Raw genomic sequence first — 16,983 nt, 5'->3', positions numbered from 1 at the left:
ATTTTGCGAATTGCGAGTGTGATATCGTTTAATTAACGAAAGAGAAAAAAATTTATTTCATCCCTCTTTCTAAAGGGGATGAAATCTCTGTCAAAATTTCATTTAATTCTCCGGGAGACAAAATTTTGCGAAATGTAAACATTTATTCATCATGAAAGGAACCGTTGTATTTTGTTTAGGTAATGTCTCTACCGGAAGTCACGTGACCGCGTCAAATTCAAAAGGATTCCTTTTACACCGACTTCATCACCTTATTCGCCTCGAGTTTCTCTGAATAAAAAAAAAAATACTATGAAATTTGCCCGGGGTGTCTCGAATCCCGTCAATCTTATCAAATCCCGGTTTCGTATTCGCTACCCTTTAAATGAATCCCCCCCACTCAAACAATAAAAATCGCAAATTCATTTTAATAAAATTTCGTTTACGTTTTTTAAATGAGCGGCCATTATAATTACTCTAATCCTCACGTATGCAAATTTTTTGAGTGCGAAATTTGGCAACATTCGGTCTCCGAAAAAAAAAATGGCGGAAATTGGTAACGCGAAAAGTTTTGTGAAAAAAATTTTAATGCATTAATTAATTAATTATTTAACTTTGTGATGTGGGAAAATGTTTAAAATTGGTAAAAATTTGATTAGTGAAATGAATCAAACTGTTATTAATAATAATAATATAATTTTTAGTTTTTCGAAAGGAAAAATGCATCTGAGGTTTAGGGATGTGAATTCACATTTAATCTCTCATAATGACCAATGAATAAAATGGCGTCCGTGCAAACGATGCATTAATTTATCACATGCAAAAATCTTGGATTTGTTTTCTTTAAAATATCTTTGACATTGAATCGGATTGTTAATCGGTAAATTGTTAATTATTAACTCTTTGAAATATTTATTAACAAAAAAAACCTACTCGAAACACCTACAGGAATAAAAACGGTTATAAAAAATAAGCAGGAATATGTAGTAGGCATAAATTAATTGACATGTCAATAGGGTCAATTTTTAAAATAAAATAACTTTGAACTTTATTTATTTATTTAGATTGTATTATTAAACTTAAAGTTTTTCACAACGACAACAACAACAAACAACAAATTCAAACAAATTTCTTTTAATATATTTTATATGTCATATAAGAACATAATCTCACAATTTTTGGGTTTTTTAAGACAATTTCACTGACCTCATTGATAAATAATTAATTATTTATTTTTTTTTTTTAGATTTAGTTCATCACATGTAAAACTAACAAACAAAACAAAACAAACAAACAAACCAATGAAAATATTTTAAATTTTGTCTTTTTAGTAAAAAATTTATTTTTCAATTTTATTTATTAGGTAAGGTAAAGAAGTTTATCTGTTCACAATTATGAATTGTTTAAATAATATTGCTTAATTCATTTCAGTTATGTATTTATGAAAAGAAAAGTTAAGAAAAAGAAAAAGCCATCATCAAATATCATAATTTTTTAATATTTTGATTAACACAAAAAACAATTTACCTCAAAGGTAATTCTACATAATTCTAACCTAACTTTAACATTTTAGGAAACGAGTTCACGTTTTTTCTTACCTTTTAGTATATTTAATTTCTTATATTAAATTTATCCAATTACGTGATTAACGTTTTTATACGAATAAGGAAATCGTGTTTCCCCCCATTTCTCCCCACCAAATTGCACATGCGCCTTTTTTTTATTTATTAATAATGTCGATCCATCATTTATTGTATGTGGTGGCTTTAAATTTTCCCTTTGGGCGATTTTTTTTTCTTTGCCAAACACACAAGACAAGAAGAAATCATTTTGCGATGGTTATAATAATTCATTTTTTTTTTTTTTTTATATAAAATTGCCTCGGGATTTTTTGTTCTTTTCTCTCTGTCTCTGTCTCTCTCTCTCTCTCTCTCTCTCTCTCTCTCTTTCTCTCTCTATGTCTATAATATATTTATTTTAATCTCTTTTAAATCCTCGTATATATATAAATATCGTTTTAAAACATTCTGTGGCATTTTATTTTATTATGAATTGAAAAATTCTCACGCCTCCTCCTCCTCCTCCTCCTTCTGCTCTTTAAACGTGAAATTTACTCCTTTTTTTTTTTTAAATTGTTGAAAAATTACAACATTTTAAAACATGTGTGCTTTATAATAATAATAATAATAATAATAATAATAATAATAATAATAATAATAAATTTAATTGTTTTCCAGTGTTTTTTTTTTAGGTAAATGAAACAGAAATTTTTTTTTTTTTTTTTTATTTAGACAAATTAATAATAACTACTGTAATAGTTATAAAAGACTTTATTTTAACAGGCTCACAGCAACAGAAGAAAAATTGATATTTCACAATAAAACTTAATTTTAATTATACATTATTATTATTATTATTGAATGAAATTTTTTTTCATTATTATAGCTTATGAATTTTTTATGACGTCATAAAATTTAAAAAATTTTATAAAATCTTTAAGAAAATCAATCAAGTTTACAAATTTTGAAAATTTTTAGTTTCAAGATGGGAAGAAAAAGAAGAGAGAGAGAGAAAGTTGAAAAATTTTGCTTTTTTCTTTTTTAGTTTAGTTCAATGAAATTTATTTATAAGAGAGAGAGAGAGAAAAAAAATGCATAACTCGACATCTTCCACGAAATTTTTATTAATTGTTTTCCATTGCGGGATACTAAAATTTTTTTTTTTTTTTTTTTTACTATGAACTAATCGTGACGACCATTGACCGGTTAATTTTAAAATCACGACATTTTTTTTTTTTTAGGAGGAATACTCCTCGTAGTTTCTTCTTGCGATGAGAAGATTTTATTATTATTATTATTGTTTGTTATTCTTAGTGAACTTATCGAATAAACGATTTGAAAATCCATGCAATTTACTTTATAATCGTTTTATTGTATATTTTGTACTTATCACTACTACATATTTAACTTTGATTAATGATTGCAACTGTTTGTATAGATTTGACTACAACCACCCCAATTGTAATTGTTTTACTGCTGTTTATACCTAGAAAAGGTATTTGTTTGTAGGTTTGTTGTTTTTGTTTCTCCCATTGGGGTGTGTTTTATTGTTACTTAATCACCTGGTCAAAATAATATGTTTATTAATGATGATGTGTGTGGGCATTCATCAGGCATAATTTATTTGAAATGGAATAACAGTTTAAGGGTTTAAGGTTTTGCAGTTTGTTTATTATTTGTATACTTTACACGTGTTTGCATATTGTTTGTTGAGATAAAAATGAAATTGAGAAAGTTTGATTTTCATTATTGTGATGATAATATTCAAATAAATTTTTTTGTTTGTTTCAGATGAAGATGTATTATCGAAAGGAGTTGTTAAACTGTCACAAAAATCGACGACAACTCACGATAGAAATCGAATCAGGTACGATATCGTCGTCATTAGAAAAAAAATTCATAAAAAAAAAAATTGAAAAAATAAAATTTGTTTTTTTTTTTTGTTTGTTTTGTAGAAATAAAGACAAAGATGAAAAATACGATCAAAACGATGCACCTTCCGGCCCGAATTCAATGTCTCCTGATGTAACGAAAATAATAAATAGTGTAACGAAAAAAAAAGGAGGAAAGAAAAAAAAAGGTAAGATGGAAATGATGATGATATTGATAATGATGATGATGATGATAATGATGAGTTTGTCGTTTGTTTAACTAAGCTACCACAAATTATTTAATAGTAAAAAAAAATTCTAGTCACTTTTTTTTTTTTTTTTGATTAATAACTAAAAAAAAATTAAAAAATAAATTATTTTTCCGAGGGTATTATTAAAGTTTTAAAAACTATAAATAACAAAAATTAAATAATAATAATAATAATAATAACTTTTATTTTCGACCGTTACACTTTCTGCGCACGCTCACGAAACTCAAAATATTAATATCATCATCATCATCATCATTATTAAAAATAACAATTATAGTTCGTTTATATTATTTTTTTTATTTTTTTCGGGATTGAAGGGTTCGAGTATCGAAATTAAATCGAAGTCAATCGATTAATTATTAATTTTGGCGGTTATTTTTAAAAATTCCCGACCGCAATGTGAATCCCCCCCCCCAAAAAAAAAGAAAACTTTAAATTAACACAGGTTAACTAAAAATAACAAAATATTTTTCGACCTTAATTGTTTTAAAAAAAAAATATATATTTATGAAGTGGTATCTGCTATTTAATATCAACGCAATGAAATTCGTTTCTTTTATTTTTTATTTTATTTTATTTATTTATTTATTTTTTTTTCATTTTCGGTCGCGCATGGACACGAAAGTATAATAAACTTTTGTTTTGATGCCCCTCAGGTTCATTTTAATTGAACGCCGTTTAATATAGACGAAAGGTTACATTAATACTAAGAAAAAAGTTTTTTTATGTTTAAACTGACCGAAATTTTTTTTTTTTTTTACAACAACAACAAGAAAACAACTCTTTGAAATTATTTAAATTTTTTTTTTTTTTTTTATGAATTATTTAAAACTGGAATAAAAGAGAAGAAGAAGAAGAAGAAAAAAAAAAAACAAATCGTGAAAAACTTATTAGAAATTTTAAATTCCACGAATTTACACACGCGCGCGTTTTTATTATTATTATTTTTTTTTTTTGTAGGAGATTTAGAACTATTAGGCTTCCTTTAAGGGTTTATTAAAAAATTTGCGAATTATTAACAATAAAAACAATCGAGAATTGTACATTATGTTTGTGTAAAAAGTAACGGAAAAAAAAAAAAAAAATTTAGCCGGAGGTATAAAAAAATGCCGGGAAAAAGTGCTGTTTTTATATAAAAAATACCAAAAAACTCATAAATTTTTTTTTAGGAAAAAAAAAAAACTAAAAATTTCACATAAAATTGGGGGGCAAACGATCGACCGCATTGTCCAAAGTATTAAAGCCTGCTGACATGAAACAAGAAATTCACGATTTCGATTTCGGTTTTTTTTTTAGAAAAAAAAAATCCAAAAAAAGAGTTAAAATAATAATATAAATTTATTTTTTATTTTTTTTTTAAATGAATCATTAAATATGACGTTGTGATTCCAAAAAAAAAAGAAGAAAAAATCAAGTTTCAGGTACTACTTGAAAATATTGTCACGAGCTAGGAGGTATATTCTGTCAACTTATTTTCGCGGTTCCTTTTTCTAAAACCCAAACCAATTCATAATTCCAACAGATGACCGTGAAAAGAATTCTTGTTTAGTGACCGACAGATAACAACCTGATTAAACCTAATAAATTTTTTTTGTTTTTTTTTTCTTGTAGGTAAACGAATAGCAGCAGCACATCAGAAAAAGGGAAGAGGTGCAAATTACGAAGGGCAAATTTTGGAAAAAAATTTAGATTTTTTATCCAAGCTCGATTTGAGTTGTCTCATTGGAAAAGAAGGAACGGGATTTATAAAAGCACCCGAAGCCCCTCATGCCGTCATCAAGTATGCAAGGTAAGGAAATTTTTTTTACGATTCAGGTACGATTCGAGATGTGTAAAAGTAAAGCGTGATGGCGGTCGACAAAAGGAAAAGCGCGTTCAAATAACATTAACCTCCTCCTCCTCCTCTTCTTCTTCTTTTTCACTCTTATTTTGGTCAATCGGTTAAATATTCTTCTGCCACGTTATTAAAATCTGTGTTAACCGTCGTGTAATTTGAAATGAAAGACAGGTAAAGGTCGCGTTTTTGTCACGTGATACGATTAGGTTTTCGTGTTTGATTCTCGCATTGTAAATCCAAAAAACGTTTGTTTAAATCTTTTGGAAAAAAAAAAAATAATCCGAATTAATTTAAAATCCATAAAAAAAAATCATTTAATTTTTCATTCGAAACGTCTTATACAGTTAGGAAAAGATCAATGTTACGTCTTCTGCTTCGTAAACTTCCTAACGATATTAAATAAATAAAAAATGTAAATTTTTTTTTTTTTTGCATTTTTTATTTTATTTTCGTTTATATAAATATAAATAAAAAAAAAAACAAGAAGAGGGAAACGAGAAATGTTTTTCATATTTTTGAGTTTTAAAAAAAAAAAAATATATATTATCAATTTTTTTATTTTTTTTTTGTAATATGAAGTCGTTGTTGTTGTTGTTGTTGCGGTTGTTGTTGTAATCTTGTTTTCACGTTTGATTTATTTTTACCTCTTTTTTTTTCTGAATTTTAAATTTTAATAATAATTTGAACCTTTTGTTCTCTTGATTGGGTTGAGTACCCTTTGCAAACTTTAAAGTAATTCTCAACTTCGATCCTTTGTAATAGTTTAATAACTATTCATTATTATTAATTATGAATGACATCGTTTCGTAATCAGAATAATAATAATAATAATAATCATTATTATTATTATTATTAAATTGCGTTCATGTTGCATAAAAATAATAAGACGAGGAAATTTTTTTATAAACGGTAGATTTTTAACGAAAATTCATTCGAATGCATATATAGTTTTTTAAATTTAATTGCATCAAGAAATTTTAAAACGATTTTTTTTCCAATAATAATAATAATAATAATAATAATTTTGAAATGATATATTTCACCGCGGATTATATATAAATAAAAATTAAATTAATTTAATTAAAGAAAAAAAAAAAAAAGAAAAAAAATTAAAGATTTAATTAGTTTTTAAACAATCGGTATACCAGATGCCACGTGATACCATCCAGGTCCACGATTCCCGGTTCGTTTTACGAGATGCCAGGTTATTATTACTGTTATTATTATTATTATTAACTTACGACGCATTGTTTTTATATTCTTTCTCTCTATATGTATATGTATAAATGGTGCGAAACAATCGAATTACAAAAATCTTTCGAAAATCCATTTAAATCCATACTGTATTGGATTAAATGAGATTAGCGGATTAAAAAAAGATCAAAGTCGATCGATTTAAATTTAAAAAATTGATACACATTTAAATTTTTTTTCTTTGTGCTTTATTCACATTCCGGTTTTTTTTAAATATTTTTTTCTCGTCGAAAATGCCCAAATTTTTTTCCTTTGTTGGTTTTGAATAATTTTTTAAAATTTAAATGATAAATAAAAATAAAAGAAAAATAATTTTGAAAATAAATAAATAATAAATAAATTCTCATGGAAAATTAATTTTTTTTTTTTTTTTTTTTTTTTGAAAATCGTTTTTCGTAATATATCATTATTAAGTTACATTAGAGAATAAATCTGCGGTGAATTTGTTTTATTATTATTATTTATTTATTTATTTAAAAGACGATAATATATATTTTTCATTGTTTTTACCGATAGATCAATAACAAATGATGGTAAATAATTTTTATAATATGCACGTGGATTAGTTTAAAAAGGCAAAACAAAAAGAACAAATGGAAAGTGAATAATGGAGAACGTGAATGTTGTTTCACTTAAGTTGACAAAAATCTTTTAAATTGTTTTTAAAAAAAAATTTTTTTTTTAGATTTTCGTTGAGTTGTTCGCTCGCATTAGTGCAAAAGTCGCTTTATTATTTTCATGAACTTTTTTTTTTTTTTTTTTTTTTTTTTAAATGGATATTTATTTATCTTTTTGAATCGAATAGGAGAAGAAGGAAAAAAAAAAAAAAAAAACACGAAAAGTTTGCCACGTACGCGGCGCGGAATACATATATAAATGTTAATCTAAAAATTTATTAAGACGCCAAAAATTTCCATTGTAATTTTTCGTGTTCGGCAAAAGAAGAAAAGAGAGAGAGAGAGAGAGAGAGAGAGAAAGAGAGAGACTCGTGAATTACAATAAAAACTAAAAAAGGCTTTTTTATTATCAAACAATGACCCCTCGAAAAAAAGTTTTTTTTTAAAGTTGTGTTGCGAACGCAATAATAATTCTTCATTAAAAAACTCTCCGGAAACGTTTCTTCCTTGGCGTCAAATCATTTTCACATATATCACTTATGTTACAGTTTAATCCTTCGTTTTAAATTATTATTATTTTTTTTTTTTTTTGGTTTGTTTCGACCGTTAATTTAAACGTTATTGAATATTTAAGAAGAATGCCGATAAGAGAGAGAGAGAGAGAGAGAGAGAGAGAGAAAACAAAATAACAATCGATCGATCGATCGTTGGATCGATACCATTCGATTATAAATTATTTAATTATCAACCCTTGTAGTTTTACTAATCGAAGACACGTGCAAATTTTTTAAAATTAACTATTCCTTTGTCTCCCTACCACTCCCCCCCTCACTTTCCTTTTTACCTTTTTAAAACGTCCTCCGGCAAATGGTAAATGTTTACGAAAAAAAAAAAAAAATTTGAACCGTTTTAAATTAATTTAATATTTTAAATATTCGTTATTATGGTGATCGTAATTACGCTCATATTATTATTATTATTATTATTATTATTATTATTATTATTAAAATTTCGGCTTTTGTGAAAAGAATCTCGAGACACATCGCATTGATTGATTTTATTAATTATTATTATTATTTTTTTTTTTTAATGGATGGATAATCGTACGTCATCGTACGTCATTCGAAGATAATAAAAATGGTAATAATAATAATAAGAAGAAGAAATAAAATTTATCGTACCTAATCTCTCTCTCTCTCTCTCTCTCTCTCTTTGCCGCCCAAAAAAAAAAAAAAAATTATGTATATTTAATGCCACGATTATTAAAAAATAAACTAAAATTTTTTTTTTTTTTATTAAGTTATTATTAACTTCACGTGGTTAAAAAAATGTTAAAATTATTTTAATAGTTATATTTTTATTTTACGACTTTTTAATATTCATGACATAATTATGATGATGATGGTAATAATAATAATAATAATAATAATATGATTAAAACATTAAACGTATACAAATCAGGCGAGGGAGGGGAAAACGAAATATTTATTCGGGGGTTCGAAAGAAAATTTGTAGGAGGAGGAGGAGGAAGAGGGGGAGGGGAGGAGAATACCCGGTAAATTTTGTTTTTAAATCCTTTTGTATGACGTCACTCACGACGGTTAAAATTAATTTTAATTTTTTTGTTTGTTTTTCGCATAGGAAAAGAAACGAAGAAGAACCATTCAACAGGTATTTGCTTGCCACGTACGAATGCGTGAAAGGATATTCGTTTAAAAATGATAAAAACGACAGAATGTTTTGCAGTAAAAGCAAATGGATCGGACCCAAACCCAAATGTTTAAAAGTCAAGGGTAAGTTTTTTTTTGTCATATTTTCACCCTCGTGCTTTTCACCCTCGGGATAAAGCAGAAGATTTTCACGCGAAAATAATCATAACAAATCGATTATCATTGTTGTTGTTGTTGTTGTTGTTGTTGTTGTTGTTGTTGATGTTGTTGACTTTGCGTCGAGTGCACCCCAAATTATTATTACGCGCGCCATCTTAACTTTTTTTTTGTTTTTAAACTAATAATAATAATATTATTATTATTATGTTTCGATCGTTACAAAATTAAAAAAGAAAATGTCAAAGAAATTATGCAGAAGACAAGAAAAATTACTTACTCGTGTAATAAATTAAAATTTTTTTTTGTAATCATTAATAACGCGGACTCGGTAGCTCGGAGTAATATTATTATTTAATGTTTTGCTTATATACGAATTCTCGTCGTCGTCGTCGTCGACGACGACAGAAAAATAAATAAATAAAATTATACCGCGACGATAATAATTAATAATAATAATAATAATATATGTCAAGGCAAAACGGCGGCGACAAAAAAATCTGGCATAAATTCACATATAGGGTTTTTTTTTTTTTTTTTTCAAGTCGAAAAGAAACGAGCATAGAATAAAAAACAAAAAAAACGTGGCAGTAATCTTATGGTAAATTCTCTCGCTGTAGGTCAAACTGGTCGTCTGAATCTTTAAAAAAAATTTAATAATTTTTTCAATCCGGCATTTATTTAAAAAAGAGTAGCAAAGAGCGGAAATGAGGAGGGGGGGGGGAAAAAGATGTAATCTTTTAAGTATCGAAATAGCGGGTGTGAATTTAAGTGGGCGTGAAAATATTAATTAAGCGTGAGAAGAATCTTCTAGAAAAAATTTTGAACGAAAGTGAAAAAAAAGGTTGGCTACCCGCACGTGCGTTTTAATTTTTTATTTACTCTATGAAGTCGTTTTAGTTTGTTACATCTGAGAATTTTTTTTTTTTTTATTCTGTTACGACGCGTTTTTTTTCGCAATTTTACGAATACGTCAACACATTGACAAATTTCCCTACATTTCTTTGCGCCTTCTATTTCCACGTTCGCAACTTCAGCCTTAACATTAAAAATTTCGATTTAATTGAATTTAATCCATTTTTAACTCCGGTTCACAGTTCTTCTTCCACGTTTTTTTGTTTAAAAAAAAAAAAAAATTTAACGCATGACGAAACCACGTAATAGGTTTTTTTTTCTAAAAAAAAAAATATTTTTTAAATAACAATGGTTATAAATTTTAAAAGAGAAAAAAAGTTTTTAGCCTCGAGCCCCATTTTTTTTTTCCAAATCGTTTTTTTTTTTTTTTTTTTTTTTTTTTTTGCTTGTACGAGTTTAAAAACAGAAAAACAAAAAATGTCTGACAAATATCGTTTTCGTAGAGACAAATCGATATTTTAAAATCGATAAATTAGATAATCGATCGATCGATGAAGTGTATTTAAAGGATTTCGATATAGTAGCTGATATGGTAACGAACAATTATAGTTTTCTTTTCGATAGATCGAACGCGATTACGTTTGTTTAGCAATATCGTTATTGACACCCTTAATTATTTTCCATCTCAGTACCGAATCGAGCTTTTTTCTTACCCCTAATTAAATAGCGAAACGAAATGATTAAAAACTACCGGTTAAATTCAACCGGAAGCTATTGCAACCTTTTTAAAGTCGATCGATGTATCGCGCGATTTCACGTGACACCCATATATATATATATATGATTTTCGTACCGACATTTTGAAAAGAAATAATTTAATTTATGGTTTTTTTTTTTTTTAAAAAAAAAAATTTTCAATTCTTTTTTTTTTTCTATAAAAATGAATTAACTCATTCCACGCTTCCAGGTTTTTTTTTTTTTTTTCTTACATAATATTCCCTTTTTTTTTTTTTTTTAAATTTATTCTTAAACGATGTTTTTGATATATTGGTGTATGGAATCAAAAGATTTTCAATGGCGTTTTTTGTTGTTGTGGTTGTTGTTGTTGTTGTTGCTACTCCGTTTTAGGTTTTTTTTTTTTTTTTAAAAAAAATCTTTCGGCTTTATTTACATAAATCAAAAAAAAAAAAAAAAAAGAAATTTACGTATTCCCCTGTAGTAAAGGTACGTTTACGATCTCTTCCATTAAAAATTATTTTTTTTTCAAGTAAGTAAATAAATTTTGCTTTCGGTTATGAAACGATCGGAAAAAAAACTAAAACTTCCCCCAAATGCCGTGTTTGTGTGTGCGTGTACCCCCCCCCCCTTTGAAGCCTCCGGGAAAATTTCGTTTTACCAAAAACGATTCGTGATCGTTAAATCATCATTTTAAATATCCTCGAGGTTTATTTGGTTTGGAATTTTTTTTTTTTTTTTCCGAGCTTCGCGACTCGTAAATTTTAAACGTTTAATTAAAAATTTGTGCAATTTAACTATTTAAAATTATTCGATGATGATGATGATGATGATGATGATGACGAAGGATTATAACGAATATTCGGTCGAATGCGTTTGCGTCTATTGAAAAAAAAAAAAAAAAAAAAAAAACAAAAACGGTTTCGTGTTTTTTTATTTTATTAATTTTTTCGCGTCGATTAAGCTTTATTAATGATCATGTGCACACCTACCAAAAGACTACCTAATGATTCTTCAATGTCGTATGTCTCTCTCTCTCTCTCTCTCTCTCTCTCTCTCTGCACGTCCTTCCGACAATGGTTATGCCGAAAAGGAAAAATTTTTTTAATTTTTACTATTTACACGTTTTTTTTTTTTTTTTTTAAAAAAAAACTATTAATTATTAAAATAATATTAATTTTATTTTTTTTTTTAAAATGTTGTTTTTTTGACAATTAAAAAAAAAAGGAAAAAAGTTTAAAATAATCACGTGATAATTTATGTCGGTTAGTCGTGTGTGTATTTTCGTGTCGACAAAATCCGTTATGTCGACGTATGAAAGTGTTGAAAGTTTAAACCGCCGAAAATAGTTGTGATAGTAATAATAATAATAATAATAATAATAGTTAAGCGTAGATAAAGAAGCAAAAAGTTGTTAGGGGTCACACTAGTTGTGGGAGTTGTAGCCTTTAGTAGGATTTAACCTATGGCACCGATTTTTTTTTTTAATTTTTTTTAAAAAGAAATTTTTTGTAAAAAAAAAAAAAATTAAATGGAAAGGAAATAATAATAATTGATTTAACATAACCCGTAGATATTTTTAAATAATTGATTTTAACAATAATAAAATTTAGTTTCGATTACCATTTTGCCCATCGGATTGAGATTATGTAGTAGGGGAGAGGGGGAGGGAAAAGAAAAAGAAAACCGTCAGCCGTATATTATGTTTTTTTTTAAAATAAATTTTTGATGTAGACGTAACACTCGGAGGTCGTTAGACTTTAAAAAAAAAAAAAAAAAAAAAAAAAAAAAACCGGTTGTTTGAAACATATATATTGGAAACTGGAAAAACGAAACAAAAAACGACGACAGTTTGAATTTTTTTTCTGTCTCTCTCTCTCTCTTTAAATTCCCTTTTGTTTTGTTTTTGTAAATTGATTTAATTCAATAAAACAAACTAACCGGAGGCATGATTGATGAAAGAACCGTTTCGTTTGTATAAAAAAAAAAAAAGGCAAACAAGAGGGAAAAGGGCGCATCAAGGGCGTTTCCGGTCAAGACTAACAAATTCGATAGTCGACATTTTTCGGTAATAAAGTCATAAGAACAATTATTTTTTTTTTTTTGTTCTATCCTTTTCTTTTCTTTCGTTTTTTTTTTTTTTTTTTTTTTTTTTATAGAAATTAATTAGAAAGTGATAAATTTAATGAAAGAGACAAACGATTAATAAATGGTCGTCAGTTAAACTAATTGAACTAATTGTTTTGAAATGGCAGCAACAGCAGCAACAGCAACATCGTGAGAGGTTTTGAATGGTTGCAAATGGTCGACGCATTACAATCGCATTTGAATCCCTTTAAAAATCGTTTAATTATCCTATGAATATCGTGCCTTTATTTTTTGTTTTTGTTTGTTTGTTTGTTTGTTTGTTCCGATAAATGTTTGTTTGTTTCACGTCGTTAATAAATTACATTACGTACATTTATGTATCCGTCGATCGATGTTAATAAAATAAAAAATCCATCGCGTTTCGTATCTTTCGAAAAATATAATTTACGCACAATCGTGTGAAAAGAATACGATTTTAACGTATTGTCTTTTGTTTGTTTGTTTGTTTGTCTGTTTTTTATCTCAAAAAAATGATTATATAATTAAATGGTTCGCTCAACGCCGCGGTTTTGATTTAAATTTTTTTTAAAAAAATAAAATAAAATTAATGGCAGAAGTGACCCAACAATAATTAAGCCAAAAAAAAGAAAACAAAAATTCTTTTATTGAGAACTATTATTATTATTATTATTATTATTATTATTATTATTATTAATATTTATTTTTAAAATCAAACATTCGGTCGTGATTTAAGAATTAGTTCGAACTAAAAAAAACAATTTTTTTTTTTTTTTTTTTTTTTTTTATTCCCGTAAATGGGTTTGTTTTATCGATGAGAGAGAGAGAGAGAGAATTTTAAAAATAAAATTTCAAGTTTTTTGTTGTTGTTGTTGTTTGTTTGCGGTTGTACAAATTTGCGATGCGGTAACAAACGACAAATTTTGGGTTGTAAAGAAAATAATAATACTTGAATAGTGGGTTTAAAAAATAATAATCGTTTCCGTTTTTCCTTTCGGTACATCCGGGAAAGTTTAGTTTGTTAACAACAAACATCAAAAAAAAAAAAAAAAAAAAAAGAATTTTTTCGAAAAATGGAATTTATCATTATCATTATTATTATCATTATTATTATTATAACCGTGGTATCGCGATAATGATATTTGATAAATGATTTATTCAAGTGCAAAACAACATTTTTAATGACGAATAAATTCAATGCCTACGTAATTTTTTTTCGTAAAAGTGGTAGTAGTTTAGTACAAAATCGTATAGGAAAAATTATTAAAATATTTCATTGAAGGTTTCTTATTAATTTAAACTTGACCTTTTGAGTAATAATCGGAATTTATTTTTAGATTTAAGGCGGTCTTGCATGTTTCACGAACTCACATTTTTTTTTTTTTTTTTTTTTTCGTATTCGTTTCATTCATGATTGTATAAAAATATAAAAATAATTAAACTAACTACTAATACGAGAGAATTTTCGGATGTGAACGAGAGAACAAAACCACTTCCGGTATTTCGTTTTTGTTTACTTCCGCTTTTCGAAATATCGATTGGAATTTTGCATCGAAAAAAAATATCGCGATGTCATTTACGCGATTCGCTGAATCTGATAAGGTTATCAATCGGGGAAAACAAGCAACAACAACACGGAGGGTAGGGGAGGGGGTGTGATGAAAACGTCATCAAATTCATTGACTCTAGCGTGAATCCGTCAAATCGAGAAACGTAATCCGTTTCATAAAAATATTATTATTATTATTTAATCGTTTCGATGCGGTTGTTTGATAGATTTGGTTGTTTTGTTTTGTTTTTATGATTGTTTTCGACATTTTAACAACGTGGTGTGTTAAAGTTGTCGACGACGGATTCACTTAAACAACAACAACAACAACAAAAAAATTATGTTAATTATTTTGTTACGAGATGATACTTAATGACACATTATCGGGGTGGTCGGATTTTAACGTATCTATTTACACGTCCGTCCGTCTCGCCATCATTTTAAACGTGTTTTTTTAAAAATATATAATTAGCGGTTTAGATTTAAATATTAACATGGTGTGTGCGTGCGCGCGTGTGCGTGTCAGTTGTGTGTTTGAAAAAATGCCGAATTATGTTAGATTCAAAGAGTTTGATAGGAAACACGGGTGTCGGTACGGGTATCCCTTACGGGTTTGTTTTTTTTCATTGTTTCACTCGTGCGACAGGAAAATATACAAGAAAAAAATGAGAGGGGGAGGGGTGGGGTGGGGTGGAAGGATAATTTATTACAAACGAAACCATTATGGGTAAATTAAAAAATTACGTAAAAAAAAAAAAAAAAAAAAAAAAAAAACTGGTAAAGGTAAATAAGAAAGAGTAAAATTTTATTTGTTGATGAATTTTTTTTTTTGTTTTTTTCATCCCTTAAGGGTAAACACGAGGCATTAATAATTTCATTTTAATTTTTAAAAAATTAATTGTATTTTTATAGCCTTTCGGCAACAAGCAACCAAAAAAAAAAAAAAACTAATAATAATAATAATAATAATAATGATCGTACGGGTATTTTTTTTTTAAAATGAAAAATTCATTATTTTTAAATATTATTTTTATTTTTTAAAAATAGTTGACCTTGGCGTTTAAATTAATAAATAAAAGTGGGTGTTAAAAAATTAGGTAGAAGGGAGGGGGAGGGGGGAAAAAGGTTGTTGCGTCCATACGTTAAACGGCGGAAACGAGTTTTTTTCTTCTTACACTTTTTTTTTTTTTTTTTTTTTTTTTTTTTAGTGAAAGTGGAGCGTATGGTGAAATATCGGATTTGAAAAGTATCTATCGCGCTCGAATTTTCCAAAAAATTTTTCTTTTTTTTTCCGAGCGGGGGGAAAAGGTTTAAAAAAATGTTGTTAATAATTTAGTTTGAAGTGTGCAGGTCATACGGATGCGGGGGAGTCGTCACTTTATTTACCCCCCGCCCCCCTATCTCTTGCTCTTCCTCCTCTTCCTCTTTTTCTTCTACTATTTTGTTTAAAGGCACTTATCTCGAAGGCTTAAAAAGGTTTTTTTTTTCCTTGTTAAGTGAAATAGGAATTTTGACGGATAATAATAATAATAATAGTAATAAAAATGATAATAATAATAGTAATGAACGGTTGTCAAAAAAAGGGGGGAAAAAATGTTCATTTAAGTGTCAATCATAATGTTAAATTTTTTTTTTTTTTTTCGTCGGAAAAAGTTTTGAAAATCGTCTGGGGAGGGAAGGAGGGGGGTAGGACTAAAACGACTCCCCGAAGAATAAATACGAATTTGTAAATAAACGATAATAATAATATTATTATTATTTAATTAATGAAATTTAACAGGTAATTTTTTTTTGAACTTGGCGCGTATTAATTAACAACAAAAAAAAAAAAGAAAAAAAAATCGTCGAATGTTTCTTTTTGCCCCGAAGGAATCAAATCTCCCATTAGCTCTTGTTCCCCGCCGTTTTTTATTATTATTATTATTATCGAATCTAATTTGTCCGTTTTAAATGTGGCGTCTGTTGTTGTTGTTTTTTATGCATTTTCACTTCCGAATTTTTTTTTTTTTTTTTTCCAATCGAATTCAATCGTGTTTCCATCTTCGCCATCTTTCTTATACGGTTATGAATTTTTCCTATCGCCATTTTTAACAAAAAAAAATGTAAATAAATAAATAAGAATGAGTTTAAAAAAAAAAAAATATGGCAGCATCCGGTTAAGTTGTAATAAATAATTTATTTATTTATTTTCATAAAAAAAAGAATTAAGTTTAAATTTTTGATAGTTGGCTTCTTTTTTTTTTTTTTTTTTTTTTTTTTTTGGTAAAAAATTGCCAGAAATTTTTTAACTGTATTATAAAAAAAAAAGCGGAATCGCCCACTCGTTATATGGCGAAAGTAAATTGATTGCATTTTATTTTTATTTTTGTAACAAAATAAAAAATTACTTTATTAGAATGTGGTGCAATTTTATATATTCAATCATTACCATAAAAAGGATTTTTTGTTTTCTCTCTCTCTCTCTCTTTCTCCCCACTCTCTCTTCCCACTCCCAAGGCGTCTTTCTCGAACTTTCCAAAGTTT

General features: G+C 27.1%; 1 protein-coding gene across 1 annotated transcript; it reads left to right on the top strand.

Moving 5' to 3' along the window:
* Positions 1-2,954: 2,954 nt before the first annotated feature.
* Positions 2,955-5,474, top strand: Phum_PHUM426390 (uncharacterized protein; the record flags this gene model as incomplete). The annotated part of the gene is made up of 4 exons (XM_002429247.1): positions 2,955-3,033; positions 3,330-3,405; positions 3,494-3,618; positions 5,293-5,474. 4 exons carry the CDS (start codon positions 2,955-2,957, stop codon positions 5,472-5,474), a joined length of 462 nt encoding a protein of 153 aa, XP_002429292.1.
* Positions 5,475-16,983: the final 11,509 nt, after the last annotated feature.

Source organism: Pediculus humanus, genomic scaffold (genome assembly GCF_000006295.1).
Source record: "Pediculus humanus corporis 1103172108194 genomic scaffold, whole genome shotgun sequence".
Taxonomy (NCBI): domain Eukaryota; kingdom Metazoa; phylum Arthropoda; class Insecta; order Psocodea; family Pediculidae; genus Pediculus; species Pediculus humanus.
Note: the sequence above shows the minus strand (reverse complement) of the source record. Positions and strands in the feature narration are given on the sequence as shown.